Raw genomic sequence first — 25,061 nt, 5'->3', positions numbered from 1 at the left:
AAATACAAACCATTTGCGAACTTTGCAATCTTTAAACCCACTTCGTGCAGATCCAAGGCCAAAATTATAACATTATACTTTATGGTGCTTATTTATAAAAATAACCAAAGACGAAAAGAGGGATGGTATGTCTTCAATTTCTTTTTTATCATAGTGAGTATTTCATATCCCAGTGGGGTCAATAAAACAAAGTATCTAATCTCTTGCCTCGATAAAAATAACAATAATAATTGTCTATATAATATAATATGATATAATATATGTTTTTTATATAAACATACATAAATATATATAATTATATGTAGATTGTATGAGATGTGTAATTACATTTAAAAATTATATATATTATGTATATATACACAATTATTTATATATATATACATATGTGTATATATATATATATATTTATTTTATTTTTATTTTTTTTTTAAAACGTCTACCCTGTTTTGTTTGTTTGGACTGGTCATTCATTGCTGCAAAATTGCGTCATTAATGAGAAGGATTCTGTGACAGGGTAATGTTCTCTCATCAATACATAAATATTATGATTGAATGGAGGAGACATGAGACATGAAGATATCATGACTTCATCCTTCCATGTGTATCATTCTACAAGCAGCCATTTTCTGCCTGGCAGACATAGTTTTGAAATTCCTAAAATTTCCACTGTTCCTCACGGTGCTCTTCATCATAACTGGGCACAGGCACGGTAGTACAAACGGACTGTTCGGTACGAAAACGGCACAGTTGGTTTTATTGTTTGTGGCAATCCGCCCTCACCAGCCTTACCTCCAACCTCTTCCACTGTATCTCTCATCTCAGTGTCCTGTGTCCACATGGTTAGGCACCACGGTGATTTTGCGTCGAGTAACTCTATGCACAATTACAAATCAAACTATTTGCATGGATCAGGATGAAGTGTGTGTAGGGGGGGGATCTCAGTCTTTGCTGACCCTGAAAATGACTCATCTTCATGTAAGCGAGTAAAGCCCCGGCACGCTGATTGGTTGCATACAGCGTTCGCGTGCACACAAAAATTGCACATACCCCCACACATGCACGCACTGTGAGATGCACCCAAGGCCCTTTTGAGCAAGCATTAGTCACTCCACATAAAAGCATCCAGTCACTCCAAAGCAGGAGAGCGCAGAGAACGAGTGGGAGAAGAGGTCTGCGGAGGTCCGGGCTTGGCCGCCATTTTCCACCCTATCCAAAACGCCGCGCGGGCCGAAGATGCCTCTTTGTTAGAGAGCAAAGCTCAAGTTTGCATAACGGTGATCGATACAGGTGGTGGGGGATGTCCCCCCGCCTTGATCTGGGCTCAGTCGAGATTTGCGGATTCCACGTCCACACCGGCCCGGACTGAACAATCGGGCGGAACTTGAGGTCACGTGATTGTAATTGATGTTGACTGCACATGTGATACTTATATAACTGCACGTTACCTTTCAGCCTTTAACATTAATGCTTGTCATACAAGTCAGAGGAGTCCGCGATAAGAGCGTAAGAACACAGACTATGCGCGATCAGAAATTGTTCTCTATTTTAAAGCGCTACGTCGTTTATCTGTGATTTTTATCACGTATTGGTGATAAAGTAATCACTGACAGTATTAACAGAATATGAGATTTATCGGGCTGCTGCCTTTATCGAGTGAAACATGTTTGGTGAGCAGAGGAGAGGGAAAAAAAAAACGGGGAGGCGTTCCAAGGGTCTCTGCTGACTTTTGCCGGTGATGAAGAATAAATGGAAGATTTACAGGAGCTTTAGTTTAAGCCAGTTCAATGGAACTGATCAAATGTCGAATAATGGATTTTTTTTTTTTCCATAAAATTTCCTCAGTTTGGTTTCACTTAGTCCTTGTGTTTTGTAAGCAGTTTGTACTCTTATCCTCAAGTCCTTGTCTAGTCATCTATCGAACTGTGTTTGCTACTTGTGTAGTCGCAGTATTTCTGAAACTTATTAGCTGTATTTTTTTATCCATTACTTTCTCCAGAGTATGAATTGGTCTTTCGCTTGGTTCAGTTAACAAATAGACTACTTCATTAATATGGATACAAACACTCTTGCTTTCCATTTTTTTTTTCTACATCTGAGTCCTCCACCCTGCCATCATATCTGACAGCGCTTAATCAGTATTACGGTTTAGCCGCTGAGCAAAAAAACACATTGTGATCGGAGCTAAAGCCAAAGTGACATCACCGTCTAGTCACCCCAAAGACAGACAATGAGAGATGGATAAACTGCTGCAAAGTTACTCTATGATATCAAGGAAATTTGTTCACCGGCCAGCTGCAGATGTTGAAAGTTAACCTGTCCCCGGGCACGGAGAAGCCTCTTTATTTTCCATGTGTTGCAAGCCTGCTGTTCCAATGAGAGGAGAAAGCCATGTGTGCTATCTGTTGTGAATTATACGCTTTATAAGCATAAATTACACCTGTCGTAGTAAAATAGCTGTATTTTCTACAAAGCATTATTCAGAAAGAAATCTATAAATCAACGATAGGATTAGATTATGATCAGATTATACATGTCAAAATGACCGTGTATTGTATGGGAATCTGCAAACACGTTGAAAACAAATAAACAAAGAATCATTTTTAAATACACTGAGTAGCTCAATTTGTAGAAAATGAGCCACAGTTGATCACAATTCAAAATTTGGGGAACTTGAAATAACTGGAACTGCTGGAAATATCTATTGAGAAGCTAATGAAAAACCAAAGCGTGATCTCAGAGATCAAGAGGGTCTTAATGCTTATCGAACACATATCAGTCCGTCTTTCTATCGGCGTGAAGTCACTTATTCACGTCTGCGGTTGTTCATATAATCAATATATAGGAAACAAAATGGATTACCCAGAAAAAAAGGCTGTTCAACAGTTACCGACGCAGAGAAGTTCTATGACAAACTTTAACAGACCACCATATTTTCAAATTCTAACCTAATCCCAGCAGAAAAATGGCGGCATTGGCAAGTCAACCAGAAGAACTGATTAAAAACTGTCCTGTCAGTTGGCTTTCAAATAAATATCTCTTTTTGACTTGAATGAGAGGTGTGTTTATGCAGCTTCCTCCAGGCTATGAAACCAAATCAATAAGATGAAAGAGATGTGAAGAAGCCCCCTTAAGCGGTAGAGCCAGAGGATAATTCTCCACAACGTTGTTGCTACAAGCTACATGAGGCCGAGCAGGACATTGTGTAGAATTCGCCGATACAATCGTACATTTAATGAAAATTGTTCACTTTTTTTACTGAGTGTTTCATTACAGGCTTATGTAAGCCTTCCCGGTGTTTATGTCAGAGGTAGATGCACAACATATCGATTTTTTTTTTTTTTTTCTTTCTCACTCACTGATGCACCAAGAGAGTTTTAACATGACGTTTTTCACCTTAAATTTGAAATGCAGACAAAAAAATCACGTCGTATACGAAAAAATTCACACATTACGTACAAATACGCTATCAATAGATGTTTACATGAACAAACAAAACCTGTGTCCGAGCAAACATTGCCAGTGGTACATTGAAAGAGTTTTCATATAACAAATGTATTTTCATTTTCACTTATTTACTCATTTACCTGAACAGGAAGATAGTTGAAGTCTGCCGCTTACACTACTTTTAGTGTGATGTGCACAAAATAACCAGGATGGGTTCTAAACTTCCTTGGCTTAAATATTTTTCTATCCTGAGTTTCAGACCTCCCAGACAGTGATTTTTTTTTTAATTTTTTTTTTTTTATATATATAATCATCAACAGTAGTATCCTTCATTGATGGTATTTGTATTTTGTCTCAAAAGGTCATCTTAAATCAGGGTAACAATGAAGTCTCTGTCTGAGCTCCCAACAAAAAACTGTAAGAAAAACTTCACAAGCTGGCAAGATCAGCTGAATTTCATATTCCAAATTCTTTCTTAATGTTCTGCAATTTTTCAGTTGGGGCATCATTACGGGTAAAGAGTTCATGTATTGAGCCAACATTAGAGATGACTACATAAGATAATAATAATCAGAATAATATAAAAAAAAATGATAATAATAATCTAATGTGACAAAGGGTTGCCATTGATGATGGATTTTTGCAAAAAACAAATTTGACAGCTGAAACCATTGAGATGCTACTGTAAGAGGTAGCTGACTATAAACATTAAAGTAGGTTTTAGTCAGTCTGTAAACCTCCACAAAAAAAGGAGTTAATTATTAGTGTTATCACACTTGTAAAATATGAATAAGATGAGAGTAAATTCTGTTTTCCTCTCTGTGCAATAGCTATGAAAAATGAAGACTTAGTTAAGTTTTTAGGTTTTACAGCATGACAACTTTCATGATTTGTTAACTTCCACATCTTATGTTGTCATAACGAGAAATTTATTCAATTTTATTATTATTCAGTAATGAAGCAAATGAGCTATGTAATATTTTTACAGTTTTATAACTAAGGTGTAGTACATATAATATGTCTTTTAACAAGCCAAAAACACAAGCTCTGAAAAGTATATCATTCACAAGTGGATGAATTAGCATATCTCATGAAAGCAGTTTTTTATTTTATTTTTTCTGAATTTGATCTCAAAGAACATGCTGTTGAAAGCAAAACATTTGGCGAACCTACACGAATGGCGTCATTGTAATCATTTCTTGTCCAGCTTTGATTCGAGTCAACGTCCTGCCAAGATTCTTTGAGTTTCAGCCGAAATATTTCAGGGGAAACAAACCGAGAGTGCGGTGCTATTCGTCACCATGTTTCAGATCAATGGTGGGCATTTTTATTACACCGACTGCCTCTTTAATATAACAGGTTATAATTTTGTATTTTAATGGCCGGTGAAGCTTCAATTTTCCGGAAACCGGGGCAATCAGAGCCGGATATCTATATGTGATTGTTTTGTTATTTGTTATTTCTTCCTAGTTTCAACTGACTGATGACATCACCCGCAATTAAGACAATTCTCCTGTAGAAAACGTCATGAGAAAAAGCAGAAAAAAAAGCTGAAAATTTAGCAAAACATGTTATGATTGACAGCAATGATATTAAGGTATATATTCCTTTCCTTTTTTTTTTTTAATTGTTACATCTTCATGAGATTTACTCGGTTCCAGACATCTTTCGGGTCACTTAGTGAATCATAAGACTGGGCGTTTATTGAGATAAATGTTATGTTTGTGGGCAGTTTAGAGACTGTGTGTGAGGAGTAGAAAAAAAACAAAAAAAAAAACAAAGGATTCCAACTTCAGGCAAAATAGATAATAATAACTGTTCTAAAGTACAGTTTTTAGGAGGACGACTGCCACCTTCATCAACTTAAGTATTCATCTTCATTGTCATCGCACGCTTCATCTTCATTCACAAGGGAATTTGTGGGTGTGGACACGGACAGCACTTGTATGGGTTCAGCCTCTCGCCGCATGATTTATGCGGTGAAACCGGTTCCAGCAGCCAGTGACTTTTTTTTTCAATGATGCATCCTGGTGCAACTGTGGTTGAAATCCTCCTACGTTTGAGTGACTGGATTATATTTACATAAACCAACCGATTATGTGGACGGTGATAACATTGTTTTAGTGCAACATTATTGCAAAGTGATGTTAGTGGGGCCCACTTAAAAAAAGAAAACAGCTGTCTTTTTTTTTTTTTATTTATTGTGAATAAGTCATTCCCATAAAAATTAACATTAGACTGCTTCATTTGAGCATTCAGATGTAGGCTACTAGGCTGCTCACTATAGTATTACTAATAATTTCAGAAGCTGTGTCAGCCTAATTAGGCTAAGACTGTGAAACAATGACATGTTGTAAAAAATTTTCCCTTATCTCAAGCTTGCAAATTTAAAGGAACCGCCTAAAATGATTTATAACTCCTGACGCAAGTAAAGGTAAGGCTCTGAGAATCATAACACAATACCTATCGAAATAATGATGCGTCTTGTTTTGAAACCATACCTACATTTTCAGTCCCCTTGACATTTAGATGATCATAACCAGACAGATTTTATGAAATGTAAATTATTCTCGTGGCTTACATCGTGTCCAACACGGATTACACGATGTGAGATTCGAAGCGGTTTAGATGACGTTTATAAAATGAACCAATGAATAAACAACTGCACCAGGTACGCACAAAAATTGTAAAATCAGTTGAATAGGTTAATGGATTAACCCTTTTCCCGGACAAACACACTGCGATGAAAGGAGCACCTGTCCTGTGCACTGAATCAATTAAAATAATCTTTTCATACGGGATAAAATAAGCTTTGCTTTAAACTTTGATCTGGTCAGACAGCGCATATAACAATTACCTTTGCAGCTGTGCATACATCTATTCGAATGTTGTCTATAGTTGAAAAACTAGAAAAGTCGTTTTGGATTGTTCCTCTTCTGTTCATAGTAAGGAATAGATGAGCATTCTGAAATATCAAGTCACTTTTGTAACTGTAGTATTTTACAGTACAAATGTTGCACTGCCGTGTCTCATGTATCATTCAAACAGCAGATGCTCAGAAACATCAGAGCACTGTAGTGACTATAAGGATGTTTGGATTAACACACACACACACACACAGACAGCGGCATCGAAAGCATTTGAGCTACTTTTGGGGGACTTTTTTTCCCCTCTTCTAAATGCCATTCCTTTTCGCTCCTCTTTTAACATGTTGCAAAAATAACTGATGGAAAACATTTGATATATCTGAACCGCCGCGTTGGGTCGATCAAATTTTTTTCTTAAGCCGTTGTTCCCTCCAGGTCAGTGCTCTCTGTGAATTTAACTGGTTTTCTTTGGCATTTTTAGGCCAGAAAGATGACAGGCTAAATTACTGTCCGAACACTGCTGTCTGGGTGCCTGATGCCAAGCCATACTTCACTTGTTTAAATCGGGTTTAACACACAGATAAAGCTTTGACTATGTCCGCCTCCCGCTTTACATATAAAACTTGATATAAGTTTACACAAGAATAAACAAGTTCCGATTGCTGTAGTTGCGAACGCATGGAAAGTGTGACTGAGGTTGATCATGGTAGTTCGTTCTTGTGCAGATACGGGTATGCTGTTATTATATTTTGGAGGTAATGTCATGGTGTCACTGACACGGTTTTCAGCCAATTTAAAAAAGAAATATATATATATCAAAAAATATTGTCATGGTTTTGCCCCTAGGGCTTCATACACTCTTATCTGCCTTATTAGTTTGTTTGCATCTTTAATGGTAAAAATGTTTGTATTAAAGCCTTACAAGTGTTTCAAATGTGTGTGTGTGTGTGTGTGTATGAGTGTGTGTGCGTGTGTGCATATGTGTTTACATATACATATATATATATATATATATATATATATATATATATATACACATGTCTGTGTGTGTGTATGTATATATATGTGTGTTTGTGTGTGTATATATACACATATATATATATGTGTGTGTTTATTTAACTATATATACACACACATGTGTTTGTGTGTGTGTATGTACTCTATATATGTGTGTGTAAATATGTATATATATATATATATATATATATATATGTATATATATATATATATATATATATATATATACACGTGTTTGTATATACTGTACATATATATATGTGTGTGTGTATATATATGCGTATATACATATATATATATATACACATATATAGTAATGCTCTTGTGTCGAACCTTTATAAGACATCTTTATAGGCCTACAATTTTTCGTCTGATTTTACAGTAGAAAACTATGTGCAATCAATTTTACCCTCTGCTGGCTTTGTAAATACATAGAACTGCAAGTGTGTCTCTTGATTCTTAAGGCTGACGATCAGCGTCCGCCGGCCTTTAAAAGAGCACAGGAACAAGAGAGCATCCGTTTCCCGCTTACCGGCTCATGTCTACCAACAACGAGAGAAAACTTTTCTTTATGGTGGAGCAGCAACTTCATTTAATCAAATCTCAAGCTCGCTCATAAAAAGCTCCAGCACCGGGGGGGGGGGGTTAGGTGCACTCCGGAAACTGAACAGGATATGACAAATCTTTGAAATGCTTACCTTTCCCAATGCCAAAACAAATCTGTAATCCTCTGTTGGCCCAGATTGTCTGTGTGTGCGTGTGTGCGTGTGTGTGTGTGTGTGTGTGTGTGTGTGTGTGTGTGTGTGTGTGAGTGATCGTTTTGACCACGTAGCTCTGTAAGCACTGCAGGTAAACTGACACAGTACAGTGATTTTTTTTCCCCTCTGTGACGTTTTGACACTCATGAAACTCAAGGTTATCTCATTTAAATGTAAATTAATAAAAACTGTTTTTGTTTGGAATCAACACGGCGTGGATACATCAACAAAGTAGCTGATTTTTTTTTTTTTTTTTTTTTTTGGTGGAGAAATTTGACACCTGTGCATATGTTTAATTAGCAACACAATCTGCAAGTCTAAGTAACATAATAAAGTCCGGGATATTGGCAGATTAATGCAGCCAATTGGAAAGAGGGGACGCGTCGGATGATACCGAGAATCAGGTTGCTCTTCTTCAATAGCGGGACGTTATGTAACAGCTACACAGAAACAACACGGCGGTTTAAACTTACACTGTAATCCCAAGTGTGTTTTATTGACTGCTCTCGACAGACAGGCCTGTGAACACTGTTAATGTGGACAACAAGAAGGGACATACGCTATTTACCAAGTTCGTGACGGCCCGAGGCGATTAAAAAGTTATCTTAGAGCAATTACTTTGTCAATGAAAGGCAAACGGCCCGTCGGAGATTATACAACACTTGTGACAATGACCGGGATTGAAAGATTAAATAATAAATGACTACATTTTCTTTTTTTTTTTCTTTCAGCTATGTTTGTTTGCATCATCACCGAGAGAACCAAATTCTTATACATAGGCTTATGATAAGTTTAAGCTGACCTGGCAAGCGACGTTGACATTTATGCGATATCGTAGATTATTATTCGAGCTATGTTGCTTTCATTACATGGCAGAAGCATAAGCGAGTCATTTTTATTTATGATTTACTGCTCCTCCTCACAGTGGGTGTGGAAAATTTCATGAAGACCTCATGCCTTGTGCTACAAATTCAATTTTATCATATGTGTAACCGTGCCGAGCCGGTGTCTGGTGTATGAAATCTGCTATTTGAATAAACTCGACTTGACTTCACTTGACTCGGCTTTTAAATGTTTCCAGCTGACCCGTTTCGAAACATGAGCTTTTAAATACGCTCTTGATGGATATACAGCATAATGTTGTCCAAATAGACAGTGACTTTTTGTGAAACAATATCACAGGGGAGGGATCTTTGTTGCCCACAAGGAGGTGGAAGAAAATGAAAAGAACTGCTGTAGTATTCTTGCGGTGCTAGTTCTCCATGACAACAGATGATATTTTTTAAAATGTAAAAATTAGCGATCTTATTATGTGATCGCATTATGGCTATTAAGTCAAGTAATCTTTTATTACTATGTCATCTCGAGTTGTTTTGTGTATAAGGGACAAAGAAGGAAGAATAGTTTTAGCACCTGGCTAAATTGTTGGCTTTTTTTTTTCCCCGACCCTTCAAATATGCAGAGAATATTGTTACTGATGTAAAATTTGTGTAAGTAGAAAAATACTGTCAGCTGCTCATAATACATCCAGTTCTTTGAGTGCAACTGTGGATATTTTGTAAGGGTGAGGTTTTAACTTTTGTTTTGTTTTGCAGGCTTATATGGTATTGCGGGAAACACCATGTGACGGGGATGTAATCAACTTTTGCGCAATATAGAGTTTGGTAGTAAGATTATACACACTTGGAGGGCAATTACAGAAGTTTATCCAAACTAGAGAAGCTGCGACCATATTTTTGTTGTTTTTTCACATTTATAGATATAAAAAAGATACTAAATAGACCAACTTTTTATCCGACGTTTAGTCATCTTTGATCTGGAACAGGCCAAACCCCTTGGTGTAAGTGAGGGTCTAAAGAACTTAGTGAAATAAGTCATTTTTTGTCAAGTAAGAAAGCAAGATTTTCAGCATATGCAACCCAATAATAGCTACCTTTGCCTTCCTGATGTGTGCTTTTGGCTCGCTCATTGCACAATCTCTCACCGACTATTTGGTTTGGACAGCATCTCAGCAATAATCAAAGTAAACAGCTACCATGAGCTGTTGATGAATGAATTCCATTGGCTTTGAATAATTTCGTAATGATTTTACAAGATGCTCGGGTCAACAATTACCATAAATACTCGCAAGATGACAGCAGCTGGGGTTGTCTGTGTGCTGGCAAAGCAACTAGCTGACAGCCCTTAAACAGGTCTGATTAATAAATTGGCCGCACAGATTACTGCAGAGACCTGACACTGTTTATGCTGTTTCACCTTTCTCTGTGTATTTCCGGGGAAAATTTTGAAATGGTCTTACACACACACACACACACACACATAAGTTCGGGAATATTCATTTTGCTCCAGGCCCTGCAGGATTAGTTCAACGGGTCAAATCTTATGGTTTCAAAAAATGAAAAATTTAAAACAAAATCTCAATTTACCAATATGCAAAGCCAGAAGACCTCTGCCAGTGCGTTATATATGCACACTCTGCTCCCCATCATGGACAATCCATCCCAGGGACGCCACAGAGACAGCAGGAATCTGAGTATTACTCAAAATACATACTGCATATGAAAACTTTTTCCAATCTGAATTTAAAATGTGCTCTTTTTTTTTTTTTTAGACTTGACTCGTGAAAGTGTAGATGGAAACATTGTGTTTTTAGATTGCCGATGGAACTATTCCATACTTTGTATGTCATCTCTGAAACACTGTGGCATTGTAAATACTTCAGATTTGGTAAATCCACCTGAACTCTTTAAGACATGAGGGCTAAAGGTCAAGAACAGTATGGCCTTGCATTTTATTTTTTCATTGCTCAAAAATTGACTTAAATATTTGGACAAAGTTTTACAAAAATTGTGTAACTGTTTACCAGTCTAATATTAAGCATCCAAATAGCCCAAGGTTGACTTGACAATGTTCTACAAAAACACCTCTGTTTTAACAGATTCATGCAAATTCTTGAGGGCACTGGAAAGACTTGGATGTGAGGTGTTAAATCAAAAATATGCAATTTCCAGTTCCGAAACGATTCATTCACGAAACGAATGAATTGTTTCGTCATGACAGCAGAGTCAAATATTGTTAAAAATGACAACAAAACTGGAAATTGCATATTTTTGATTTAACACCTCACATCCAAGTCTTTCCAGTGCCCTCAAGAATTTGCATGAATCTGATAAAAACAGAGGTGTTTTTGTAGAACATTGTCAAGTCAACCTTGGGCTATTTGGATGCTTAATATTAGACTGGTAAACAGTTACACAATTTTTGTAAAACTTTGTCCAAATATTTAAGTCAATTTTTGAGCAATGAAAAAATAAAATGCAAGGTCATACTGTTCTTGACCTTTAGCCCTCATGTCTTAAAGAGTTCAGGTGGATTTACCAAATCTGAAGTATTTACAATGTCACAGTGTTTCGGAGATGACATACAAAGCATGAAATAGTTCCATCCGCAATGTAAAACATAATGTTTCCATCTACACTTTCACAAGTCAAGTCTTAAAAAAAAAAGAGCACATTTTAAATTCAGATTGGAAAAAGTTTTCATATGCAGTATGTATTTTGAGTAATACTCAGATTCCTGCTGTCTCTGTGGCGTCCCTGGGATGGATTGTCCATGATGGGGAGCAGAGTGTGCATATTTAACGCACTGGCTGAGGTCTGGCTTTGCAAATTGGAAAAATTGAGATTTTGTTTTCAATTTTTCATTTTTTGAAACTATAAGATTTGACCCATTGAACTAATCCTGCAGGGCCTGGAGCAAAATGAATATTCCTTAACTTGTGTGTGTGTGTGTGTGTGTGTGTGTGTGTGTGTGTGTGTGTGTGTGTGTGTGTGTGTGTGTGTGTGTGTGTGTGTGTAAGACCATTTCAAAATTTTCCCTGGAAATATATATATACATGTATATATATATATATATATATATATATATATATATATAGTGTGTGTGTGTGGACAACTTAATCTAAATCACTTAACATTGCACAAATCATTTCGCAAAAATCCATGAATCATTTGGGAGCAACTCCTCTCAGTTTTACAGAACATAACATTGTTTGTTTGCCCTGTTATAGACTTGTATCCTGGCTCACACACACGGTGCTTGCTGGGACGGGATCCAGCCCCCGAGTCACCTTGAACAGGTGTTCAAAGATGTAGAAGATAGATGTACTTCTTGGCCCGCAAAATAGAAAAATGGGACATTTGTCCACGGGTCGGTCCGTCACCTTTAGTTGTACGTAAAACTCTGTGCGGAGAGGGTTGTTTCAGTCTGTGCCATAAACCGCAGGGTTTGGACGGGATGTGCTGAGCCAAATCAATAAACGTTTGTAAGTGCAGAGGTTAATGTAATGAAGACAAAAGTGCTGTTATTAATGGTAATTGATGTAGTTGGAAAAGGTTTTATTAACCGCGGGACGCTTTAGACAACTCCTCTCTTGTGGTTCATTTCTGTTTTTATGTGTAAATGTTGGCCTAAACGTCTGTTTGTAACTCCAAGGTCATATGCATGTCGATGAAACTAAGTATACAACTTAGCGCACAACCTAAATACTGTCTCATTTTCCTAATAACAACATCATTTTTGTCATTAGGAAAAAGAACTCCAGTCCATGAAAACGAAAAAGCGCCACTTCTTTTGTACAGTGTAATAAAACTAACGATAAGTGAGTCTGATCAATATATATTTCATATCCTCTAACTTTTAAAAATAAGCAACATTTTTGAGACAAATATATTTTTCAAATTCAGGATCTGTTGTGTTTCTTTGCTACTTCTTTTGCTATTTCTAATCTAGAAAACATCCTATAATGTGATCAGACCGTCTTTCATCCTATTACTTAGTGTATTGTTGCCATGATCGGACAGACAGTTGGTCACTCCAACAAAAACATAAACATATATACACCTAAAATCTGATGCATTTTCAATTAACAACAAGAAAGAAATAGATAAATAAATTAAGACAGAAGGGCATCATCAAAAAATTAGCAAGCCGGTGCCTGAAAATATACTTTACAGCATGTTTCATGGAATTAGCAAGATATATTTACCATTATTGTCACTTAGTCCAAGCATTCTTAATTGCCTAAAAGCTTGTGAAAGGCTTCTGGATGTTTCAAAAAGCATATAAAATGAAGGTAGGATTAAATTGAACCTCATTATTCTGGCGTCTGTTCATGTATTTTTTTTCCGTGTACCAGTGATTTCTCCACACCTAATCATACATCTTTGACTACATTAAAATACTCAAACCTCGTCACTCCCAAAGAGAACCAAACATCTTGATAATGATAATTCCCGTTACGTTTGATTACAGTTATTAGCATCGAAGCCGAGCTGCACGTGCGTTCTTTGCGCTACATTGAATTATCCTACGAGGAAGCAGACCGTCAAGTGCAAAGGACGCTCCTGTTGACGTCTCTGTGGGTTCAAGGGTCACAGGGTTTGGGGTGCGAAAATATAAAATTCAACAATAATAGATATAGGACAACACAAAGCGGGGACAATATGTTCTCCGTGGTACGAATGGGAATCTGACCGCTTCTGCCCAAACAGTTCAGGCCACAAGACACCCCAACCACGGTATTTCTAAATACGCACTCCATCCCAAGTAATATAATACTGCAGTTGTGTGCCTCATAACCACAGCCTATTATTACTGTCATCATCATTCACTACCAAATTAGATGAGCAATTGATTAAACAATCATTTGGTCCCCGTGGTGTCACAAATATTGACAAATCTGCAGTTCACTTAACCTAAAGGGATATCTCAACACTACATGGATCTTTGTTTTAGCCTTTGTCACAATGGAATCATCTTTCGCGAAGAAGCGGAAAGCATCGCATCATCTCTACCGAGAAAGAAACACGGAATTTCTGGCTAATTGCACATCGATCGCCTCACCTTACTTGACTGGTTATATAATCTGGTCTGACTTTGTGCACCACCAACCCACACAAACGCACTTTCTTTCCACCTCTAACTTTATGTCCTTTGACAGGCATGGGATACCTTTTGGGAAATTACCGTAAACAACTCTTGCTTTGTCACATGGCCCGGCCATATGGTCTAAATCTGCACTACAAAGAGTCGGCGCGCACGTGACAACAGTCCAAAACCATTCAGCTTTGCTCAATGGCTAAAGATGACAAGGGCTGTTTTCACACCCCGCTCAGCAGTGCCGGACTAAGAATATGCCTGACCCACACACTTTGCAGGGAAAATGTTTTGGATTGCGCCTCTCGCCATAAGCCACATTACGTAAGTGCTAAGTGTTAGGTATCAAGGGGAGCCATGGCCGCGAGCCAGGCTGGTGCCGAGCGCGTGTTTTGGTCGTGGGTGCAGGTGTTATCTAAATGTCTTGTATGGAAAGCTCCTCCGAGGATACCAACATGCAACGCAATAATACATTACATATTAATGCCACGATCGTCGTGGTGAGTAAAAGTGAGAAAAGGCCGCGGGGGTCAATCGGGTTTTTTTAAACGCCGCCGTGATGGAATCGCAATGCGTTTCAGGCACCGTTTTTTTTGGTTCGGATGAATTGAATTATCATTCAGGATAAAGCAAAGAAGTCAAGTTTGAGTTTGTAACAACTCTCCTTCTCAGTCACAGAGTATATCAATGAATAGAAATGTTTCTTGCGTGGATTAGAATCAAGTAATTGGTTCAAATGAGGTGTTAAATAGTTTTGTTTTCAAAATGAATTGACGAAATGAATAGGCACTGCTTAATGACCCCTGTGTAAGAGGGGGAAAAAAAAAAAAAGGTCACAATTGGATGTGATCAAACTTTTAAACACGCCCTCCTTCTTGCTGACTGGAACACCACCTTTGGAAAATATTTTCATTTAAAACGCTCATCAGGATGACTCTCAGAGTATCTTTTTTTTTTTTTCAAATGAGTAATAATGTGTGATAGATTTTTTTTTTTTTTCAAAATAATCAGAATTAAAACCAGACTCAAAGAGTTAGGCCTATATAATCCAATAACTAGCAGCGTGAAGAAAATGGCATTGCTTGTTTTTGTCTAAGACATTAAAAAAAAAAAAAAAAAAGAGGAAAACACAGAAGAGATATTTATCTTTACTTCCATGTAAATGAGACTCCGAGCATTACGTTGTAAATGCGTCATTCTCAGAGACGTCCGACCCAAGAGGCCCGGCGGAGGCGATCTCATGTCACCCGAGGTGAGACGATGCCCGCAGCCCCCGTTTGCGTGAACGCGCACGGAAATCGGAGCCGAGCGCACGGCGACGCGCAACGACCACATGACAAACGGCGTCTTTTTTTTTTTTTTTTTTTTTTTCTACGCGGGGATGTGTTTAAAAACAAAAAAGGTGAACGTGTGAGATCACCACGCACGGGGTGCGTATTTATACCTTCAATGTTAATAATATTGTGACTATTAAACACGGTATAACATTGTAAATACGGAGGAACAGTCTACATACCTTGGAAGACATCCGCATCCCGGTGAACCTCAAGCTCGGAGATAATCATAGTCCTCATGAGAAAGGAAAAAAATATATGTATATATATTTTTTTCCTTTTTTTTTTCTGTTTGCATTTGTATGTCTGTGTGTGCATGTTCGTGTGTGCACCAAGTCCAGAGCTCTCGAACTCCCCCCGTGGAGTTTCCAAAGCTGAGTCATTTTTGCTATAGCTCTCCAAAAACTGCGTCCGTGTAAAGGGATATTGTCACTTTTGTTGTTGTTGTTGTTGTTGTTTTTGAAATTGAGGTTGTGACTGGGATGCATCTGGGTGTGGGGGGGGGGGGATACAGGAGGGGGTTGGGGTCATTTCTCCAAAAAAAATAATAAAAAAAACTGGCGAGTCCTGTGCTTGGCTCAACCTGTGGGTCAACACAACTAAGTCTAGCCCTGGTTTGTGTGATGACTGCAAACGATTGTGCCTTATCACTCATTGTTTTGCTTATGTAAGAGTTGGAACTCTTTATTTTGTTTAAAGAAAAGAAAATTATTCCATCTATCCGTGCGTAAAAGTCCAAATTCACCGATGGGTTAACATGGGGGTAATTGATATTTTGCTTGACTTGCTCTCTTCGAGGGAGGGAGGTTCATTCAAACATTTTTCAGCTAAGTGGTCAGAGGATGACTGGGTTGTTGCCATTACGCATGGCACTACAGTTTCTGTCTCTAAAATAAAATTCCGCCCAAATACCAGCGCAAAAATTCTACATTTAGTGCAAACATTATTTCTTTTTAAACTTTATTGCATAACAGCAAAAAAGAAGAAGAAGAAGAAGAAGAAGAAACGACCACCTCTCTCTCGTTGACAGATTAAACTCATAAAGTGCGAATGCATAGCCTGTCGTCGCCCCCCCTCCTTCCCTCCCTCCCTCTCTCCCCAAAAAAACGGTCAATTATGTGTCATTTTGATTTTTGAAGCCCGCACAGGTTGTTATCTTTGTTTTTGTTTGTTTGTTTTGGTGGCTGGGGTTGAAATAACGCAAACGTCAGGGTGTGCGTTGGGTGCGTAAAACCTGTGTAAGGGGTTATATCATATTTTTACGGGAGGGGGGGGGAGGAAATAAAGAATAAAAAAAAACACGAGGGGGTCAGGGAAGAGGGAGGGAGGAAGGGAGGTTGGTTAGTTAAACTCAACTAGTGCTCATCACACGTCAGTCTGAATGGATTTGGAGTTAGTGCTGTTTTTTCTGCTTATGTCCGTGCCGTTCCCTTTGCTGGGGCTCTTGTCCAGCCCGCAGAGGGACTCCGTGACCCCCTCCTCCATTTCCATATACTCCGCTTTGTCCCCCAGCGAGGAGCCGGACGGCGAGCCTTTGAATTTCCGTAAAAAGTCCGGGAAATACGGGCAGCCCGGCGGCATGCTCTCCACCACCGGCGCCTGGTCCTCGTTGTCTGTCTCCCGGTGGTAGAAGTAGTTGAAGTTGGACACGATGACCGGCACCGGCAGCGCGATGGTCAGCACGCCGGCGATGGCGCACAGGGAGCCCACGATTTTGCCACCCACGGTAATGGGCTTCATGTCCCCGTAACCCACGGTAGTCATGGTGACCACGGCCCACCAGAACGCGTCGGGGATGCTGGTGAACTGCGACGTGGGCTCGTCCGCCTCGGCGAAATAGACCGCGCTGGAGAAGAGGATGACGCCGATGACTAGGAAGAAGATGAGGAGGGCCAACTCACGCATGCTGGCGCGCAAAGTGTGGCCCAGGATCTGCAGCCCCTTGGAGTGTCTGGACAATTTGAAGATGCGGAACACGCGGACGAGACGGATTATTCTCAGGATGGCGAAGCTCATCGCTTGCTGCCCGTTGCCCTGGTGCTGCGCCAGGTCGGTGCCGAGAGTTATGAAGTAAGGCAAAATGGAGACAATGTCTATGGAGTTCATGATGTTCTTGAAGAACGCAGTCTTGCTGGGACTGGCGAAGAAGCGGACGATGATCTCGAAGGAGAACCAGATGATGCACACCGTCTCCACGATGAAGAAGGGGTCGTTGAAGGGGGTAAATCCGTGATCGGGCTGCGCGGACGAGTTGTTGAGCCGCGGCTGGAGGTACTCTTTCTCGTCCCTGAACTCCGGGAGCGTCTCCAGACAGAAGATGACTATGGAGATGACAATAACCAGCACGGAAACCACCGCGATCCCCCGCGCCGGGCTGGAGCTCTCCGGGTACTCGAAGAGCAACCAGATCTGGCGCTTGAACTCGTCCTCGGGCAGGGGCTTTTCCTCCTCCTTGACAAAACCCTCGTCCTCCCGAAACTTGAGGATCGCCTCATCGCCCAGTTCGTAGAACTTCACCTCCTCGGAGAAGATGTCGAACGGCACGTTGACGGGTCTTTTCAAGCGCCCCCCTGATTGGTAATAGTAAAGAATGGCGTCAAAACTTGGCCGGTTCCGATCGAAGAAGTATTCGTTCCTCAGCGGGTCGAAGTACCTGATTCTCTTGTCGGGGTCTCCCAGGAGCGTGTCCGGGAACTGAGTCAGAGTCTTGAGCTGAGTTTCAAACTTCAGACCCGACACGTTGATCACCACCCGCTCGCAGCAGCAGCCGCACTCGCCGTACACGTTCTCGTACCCGGATTGCGGGCGCCGGTCGGTGATCGACACCGTCTCCTCGTCATCGTCCATGTTACACAGAAAGCTGGACCTCTTGCTACCCCCCGCCTTGTCCTTCACCCCCCCCTCTCCCGCCACCGCCTCCCCCTCCTCGTCCTCCTCCTCTTCCTCCTCCTCCTCCTCCTCCTCGGCTCCCTCGGCTTCCTCCTCGATCATGATGTCCTCCTCGGATCCGAGCAGCGCCAGCTCCGAGTGGCGCAGGTCCCCGCCGAGAGTCGTCCGGTTGCGCCTCCAGCGTCCGACGCCGCGCTGCTTTTTCCGCTCTCTGATAAGTCTCTGCTGCTGCTCGGGATCCTGCTGGTGCTGTGGCGGCTGCGGGGAGGCGGAGGAGGTGGAGGAAAAGGAGGAGGAGGAGGAGGAGGACGAGGAGGAGGAGGGGCGCAAGGCGGTGCCGCCACCACCGCCACCGCCACCGCCACCGCCGCCGCCGCCGCTGCTGATGTTGGCGTTCGAAGAAGCGGCTCTGCAAGGATGCTGCCGGTTGTTAAGGAGATACGCGCTTGAGGAAGAACCGGAGGTGGAGGTACCACCACCTCCTCCTCCTCCTCCTCCACCCTCCGCGCCCGATCCACTTTCCGCCGCTGCCGCCGCCGCCGCCGCCGCTCTCATCTGGGCGGCCTGGCGCTCCCGTTCCCGCTCCCGCGCCCTGGCCTGGGCGTACCCGTAGGGCAGGTGGCCGCCGCCGCCGCCGCAGCCGCCGTCCGCGCCCACCATGGCGAACTCCATCTTCGCGCCGGTGGCGCGGCGCGGCGCGTCGCTCCGTGTGCGCAACAATAATAAAAATAAAAAAAAAACAATAAACCCCTCCTCACGGATTAAAGTTTGCGTGAACACCAAAGGATCGATCGGTGATTTTTCGATCGGAACGCCGAAGCGTGGCTACTCCGGATCCATGTCGATCAAGCAGGTCACTCACATGTCAAGAGAACTTCCTCCCTCCTCCTCCTCCACCGCATCCTCCTCCTGCCCCTCCACTCTCTCCCCCGTTTCTGGTTCACAGACCTCTGGTATTTGTTTGTTGTTGTTTTTTTGTTGTTGTTGTTGTTTTACCGTGAATCCCCGTGAAGGCCGGCGGCATCGCCCGTCCACGCAGGCGGCTCCGTCTCTCTCCTCCAAAAAATAAAAACTTGCGGCGTCCCGTTTTTCTTTTATTATTGCTATTATTTCTTCACCGAGGCACCAAGTCAAAAAAAGCGTCTCTCCTCCGTTTCTCCATCAGGTGGTTTATGTCTCCAACGGGCGTCCGAATGCGCCCCCCTGAACCTCCGCGGTCACTCCTGGTTGCGATATATTTATATTTTTTTATTTAGGGAGATCCAAAATGAAGAAAAAAATCCTTATTGTTTGAATGAAGCCGACAGACTTGATTCCACTGGAGCTGCAAGAAAGAGAAGATGAGGAAAAAAAACAAGAAAATAGAAAATTCATGTTAGACCCCCCCCCCCGTTGGTTTCATACTGACTACGCATCTTTGATGGTGCGAGACACCCAAACTTAATCGGGATATTATTAGTATCAACGTTGTTTTTTTTTTTGTTACTACAACTGTTCTTATCTGGTACGAGTCTACGCGAGGAAATGACAACATTACGTACGATTTTTTTTTTTTTTTTTCCAGGATGTTATCATGCTGAGATTCATACTTACATTGGGGGTGAGGGGGGGAGGTTGAGGGGAGATGCTTGACCCAACACACACACACAAACACACACACACGAATCTGGCGGAGGAAGAGGAGAGAGAGAGGGAGCCTAGGTGAGGATGCAGTTTTGTCCAAATTCCCGTGTCAGTTTTTGGGGTGATATCAGTAATCCCCCGTCGGAGACAACCGGCAACCGGATCATCACAATACATCCGTGCTCTGACGCACTCTGGGGAGGACACTTTTCAGCTGCGTCTCGACGTCTCGTCTCCATTCAACAGGATCTGGTGCCACTTAAAACCCCCCCATCCCCTCCCCGCCTCTCGTTTCTGCTGCATCGCTCCCGGTACCGGCGGCAATAATGAAATAAGAAGGGTTAGGGTTAGAAGGGGAAGCAGGTGTGAAGAAGATACGAGGGCGGGTCAAAGTTTATCTTCACGGAGGCGAAAGGGGGTGGATGGCCCCGAGGTGAAGTGTGAGCATCGCACATCCGTCCGTCCTTCCGTCGCTGCAAGCCCTACCAACAGTCCTTGTATCCCTCCCAGCGTGTGTGTGTGTGTGTGTGTACGTGTGCGTGAAAGAAAGAGAGAGTGATGATGGGAGAGCCACGGTGAGAAAGTCGTTCATGCGCCGCGGTGCGCAGGCGGAACACGGTCCTCCCCCAGTGGCCGCGTCCGGTCACTGCGCGTCGTGCTGCTGCAGTCTCACAACCGGAGCGCCATCCGTCCTTCATCGGCTTTTTCAGGTTGGCAACCGGTGTCTGGGAGAACAAAACAAAACCAAAAAAAAAACAAAAAAAAACATGTGTTCTCCAATCGTCCCTTGCAGTAATTCAGTCTGTCCACCTAGAACGCCCTTGCACTGTTTGGACATCATTTAGGCAGAGCTGAGTGCACATTTAAGGAAGAATCAAAAACCTGTGGAAAAGCATATTGCCAAATGGCCTGAAGAAAAAAAAAAAAAAAAAGGGGTCAGTTATCCGATGAGGCCCTGATATGAGCCCGCCTGAGCGGCCTGCATCGCAAATAATCGAGTGACCGTCAAAAATAAAAATAAACACAAGAAACGCTTCCACCGTGGCACACCCCTAAGATTTGAGAACATCTTGAATTTCTTATTTATTTCTTTATTTGTTTGGTCTCCCCGCCAGATCACACTCCCCCAGACACATCAGCGTGAGAGGTGTTCAATCAATAATACTGCACATATTGAATATTACGCGATTCTGTCTGCTGCCAATGTATTACCCGCTGCTCCTTCGGAAGTTAAAATAGCTCGTCTGTTGATCATAAAGCCAAAATAATGACTTGTCCTTGAATGAACTGGTTCAACAAATAGTAGGCATCTATCTATCGATCTGTCTATCTGTCTGTCTGCTACTCCTACCATCTGACCATCTGTCTAGGTATTTATTAAGACTATCCCAACTTCCTGTTTTTTATCCAGTCAATTGCTGAATCATATATTTCTTACGGGCACGACTGTTTTGTTTTGATCTTTTTTTTTTTTCCTTTGGTTTCGTAAACTATAAAAGTAAAAAAAAACAAAAAAAACTCAAGTGTTTCAAAGACAAACACTGATCACACCAACATTAGGTCTGATGTAACAGCCCTGTAACTATTTAAGCGTGAAATGATTATGAAGCATTTTCCACTTACAGGTCGTCCAAGATGACTAATGCATGGTTAACATAGTTTAACGTTCATCAGCTCATTAACCGTATAATAGAGGCTATTTTCTCACATTAAATGTACTTGTAAGAAGTACATTTAACTCTTTCAGAAGACCTGAAGTGTATCAATATTGAAACAAGAATGATTACAGACCCAGTTCAAAGTTTGACACAGTCTAACAAATGTTTGTGCTCAGGTATTAATGACTCTAACAATGCATTACTATTGCAAAAGCAATTAAAAATGCATTACTTTTATGAGTAATGAGTGGTGAAAACTACAGACAAGCCATTATATTAGATATTATGGTGATTTGTCATTAATGCCCTCATTAGTTCGCATTATCATACAGTCATAAGCCACAGTATTGCAACAGTTGATGAAAGCAAGCTTGATTACAAAAGTGTGATTTGTAATAGTGATGCACACAATATCACAGCAAAAGGTGTGTTAAAGACCTATTATGAGAGCAATTTATCTAGGAAACCAAATTAGTTAGCCTCGGACCACATTCCGTGATAATATTGTGTTCATTCATTTATGATTTATTTACTTTTTGAGACGCGGGAGCAATGCATTGCAATTTGTATCGCCCACTAGGCATCAAAAGTGTGCAGAGGTTGGTCCGCCACGGCATCAAGATCAAGTGTTCTCAGCATCGGGAAGGTGACCCGTTGAGTCGTGGCTGTTGATCAACCATCTCAATCTATCAGGGATTTTTCATTATGCAATCCTTGATAGTAAAGGTCCTATTGATTGGACCTCTGAAACCTCCTGAGTTTAATTTGATTGTGCAGATAATTGTTCTTTTTTTTCTCTCTGTGGGCCTGTGATACCCAGCAGATCCAGCCTACCTAATCCAGTCTATTTGATTCAAACAATCCATTTGGCTCAAAATGTCTAATTAGAACAAGAGCAGCCTGTTGATACACACTCTAAAACCACTGAAAAACCACTCAAATATTCATCCAGGGAGTCATTCCCAGAGGTCCAACCACTAGTAGTAATAATCAGTGGGATATTTTTGGGTTCTTTTGCAGTCTCCTTCAACATCGTTGTGGAGAAAATGTTAAACAATATGTAAATTCTAACGTGGAACTTTACGCTTGCGAAAGAAAAAACACAGTCGACGCAACAAACATTGCATATTCATTTCAAAGCGTTTCTCCACAGTTGCCTTTCACCCTTTATTCTCAAATATTTAGTGCAGAAATTAGATGAGCACTTCTCCAGTCTTTATATGTAGGCAACCTTCCACCCACCTTACACATCTTGCACACCAGGTCTTTGCACTTCATTGACCGTACACCTCAGTCAGCACCTGAGGGAGTTGTAATTCAGTAATGATAAGAGGGGATAGAGTGAGGAAAGGTGGTTATTGCACTCTAGTTTGGATGCACAAACCCTGCAAAACGTGCATCTGCTGGCAAAGTCTTCTGCATCTCGTTGCATTAAACCCGGTAAAGTAATCTCACTAGATCACATGAACAAATTCAAATATCAAATATGAATATATATATATATATATATATATATATATATATATATATATATATATAGTACAGTACTACCTACTACTACTACAGTAGGTTTGTTGGCTAAAAGGTTGGATGTTAGAAGGGATGGGTGGTGGCAATGAATGTGATAAGGCTGATAAGTTGATGAGTCAGTTGGTAGCTATATATATGTAGATTCCCGAAAAAGGTCAGAACAGCGGGGGTCGCTGCCCATCTTTTGCCGTGAGCTGAAAACATACCTCTTCACCAAGCACTACCCTACTAATAGCACAAAGCCCAAAAAAACAACAAAAAATGATGAAATGAATGTATGTATGTATATGGTTCTGAGATGGCTATTTGGTTGAGTAGTCACTTCAGACTTCCGGCTACGAGTACTTCGAATCTTTGGTGACTGAATTGCACTTCTTGTAAGTCGCTTTGGATAAAAGCGTCTGCCAGATGACTGTAATGTAATGTATCAGCAGGAATGTTAACATACAGGTAAGTGACAAGAGAAAATACAGCATATTCCAATAGATGATCTCCCTATGTCTGTATGGGTTTCTTCCGGGTTCTCCGGTTTACTCCCTCAGTCCAAAAACATGCGGTAGGTTGATTGGACACCCTTACCTGCCCAATGTGTGTCTGAGTGTGAAAGGTTTTTTGTTTCTCTGCAGTATGTTGCCTTGTGATCGATTGGCCTCTTGCCCAATGACAGCTGGGCCAGTCTCCAGCCACCCTGAATTTAGGATCAGCAGTACAGGTAATGAATGACTGAATATTCCGAGGTGACGCCGCACATAGACCGATATGTTAATGTGAGCAATCCCGTTAACGTACCCACCGCATAGTCCCATACTCGGGCAACATCCGACACTCATAAAACACAAGTCCCATTCTGGTTGTGTTTGCTTGGATCTAATACAAGAAGAATTATTTAAGGCTTCTGGATGGGGTTTACATGGGGAAAAAGGCGTTCCACTCTATAGCCGAGTGATAATAAAGGTGTTTTACATCCAAAAGGGCTTTTTTACAATAACCATTAGAGTTCTGAACCAGAAAAGTATGCAGGGTGAATCAAAGATCACCTTGTATGTCATTCCGAGCTGTTTCCCGTCAGATATCATTACTGATAGCTTTGTCTTATCGAGGCTCAACATAGCTATCCAAAACATTTTCACCTTTTACAAAAGACACCTTTCTTTAGGCTTTTTGAAAGCATTATATCTCTGAGAATGTTGTTCCACCACTTCGGTCAAATCTGAAAAAATTGGGTAGATTTTTGGGTAGGATGATGGTAAACAAAGAATGAGTCACAGAGAGTGGAAAAGCATCGACAGCTTCTGGAGTGATCCTTGTAAGATATGATCGCACTCTAATTCTCATCACATTGTTTTTTTTTTAACAAATATTTCAAAGCCTTTAAAGTTATTTTTTTAATGATTATTGTCCCCATGGATAGGATGGCTAGAAATTTTGTCCATTTTAAAAAACACAAATATAACTTATGTATGATGGAAGTAGAAGCTAGTCATTGCATTTGATTGTATTTGTATTTTGAAGAAATTCTTACTCAAATTTAAAAACTCAACACTTTTTCTTGATGATTTCTACAGGCAAGAGTATATTTGGCTCAAGATTTTATGTGAAAATCTCAAATATATGTGAAATGGCATACACAATCCTTTGGGGCCGATCACTTCAGGTTGATGCCAGTAGAAGTGGTATTAAATGAGATGTCCAATTTTCAAACAATTTACATCAATCAAAAAAAAAAGGAAAAAAACTTTTTGTGTCGGTTGACATACACCATATTCTGGTAATATGTTGTGTATGTTATGTTGGTGAACATCGGAAGCAGCATATCACCATTAACCTGCAATCTAACCAGTTGACTGTTGCATTTAGCTCTTTACAAAGTTTATTGTCTGTCTAGCTGTGAAAGCACAAATTGCTTGGTTTCAAGACCATATATTTGAGATGACCTTGAGAGTCTTATCTGCATTTTCAAGGTTCTATATTGAGTTTTCATGAGGTGCTTGGGTTGCAAGAATG

General features: G+C 40.9%; 1 protein-coding gene across 2 annotated transcripts in view; it reads right to left on the bottom strand.

Moving 5' to 3' along the window:
* The window catches only part of kcna4 (potassium voltage-gated channel, shaker-related subfamily, member 4), a 107,205-nt gene extending 88,131 nt beyond the window's left edge, over nucleotides 1-19,074 (bottom strand). For both annotated transcript variants that reach the window (XM_086144041.1, XM_086144040.1), the window contains exon 1: nucleotides 15,540-19,074. In XM_086144041.1, the coding sequence (XP_086000167.1) occupies nucleotides 16,723-18,918 (2,196 nt within the window). In that variant the 5' untranslated portion in view covers nucleotides 18,919-19,074 and the 3' untranslated portion in view covers nucleotides 15,540-16,722. The remainder of the gene's footprint in view (nucleotides 1-15,539) is intronic.
* Between the last annotated feature and the right edge of the window lie 5,987 nt (nucleotides 19,075-25,061).

This window comes from Fistularia commersonii, chromosome 3 (genome assembly GCF_037954325.1).
Source record: "Fistularia commersonii isolate RoL2024-O1a breed Wild chromosome 3, RoL_Fcom_v1.0, whole genome shotgun sequence".
NCBI classification, from domain to species: Eukaryota; Metazoa; Chordata; class Actinopteri; order Syngnathiformes; family Fistulariidae; genus Fistularia; species Fistularia commersonii.
The sequence above is the reverse complement of the archived record's forward strand: the minus strand, read 5'-3'. Positions and strand labels throughout refer to the sequence as shown.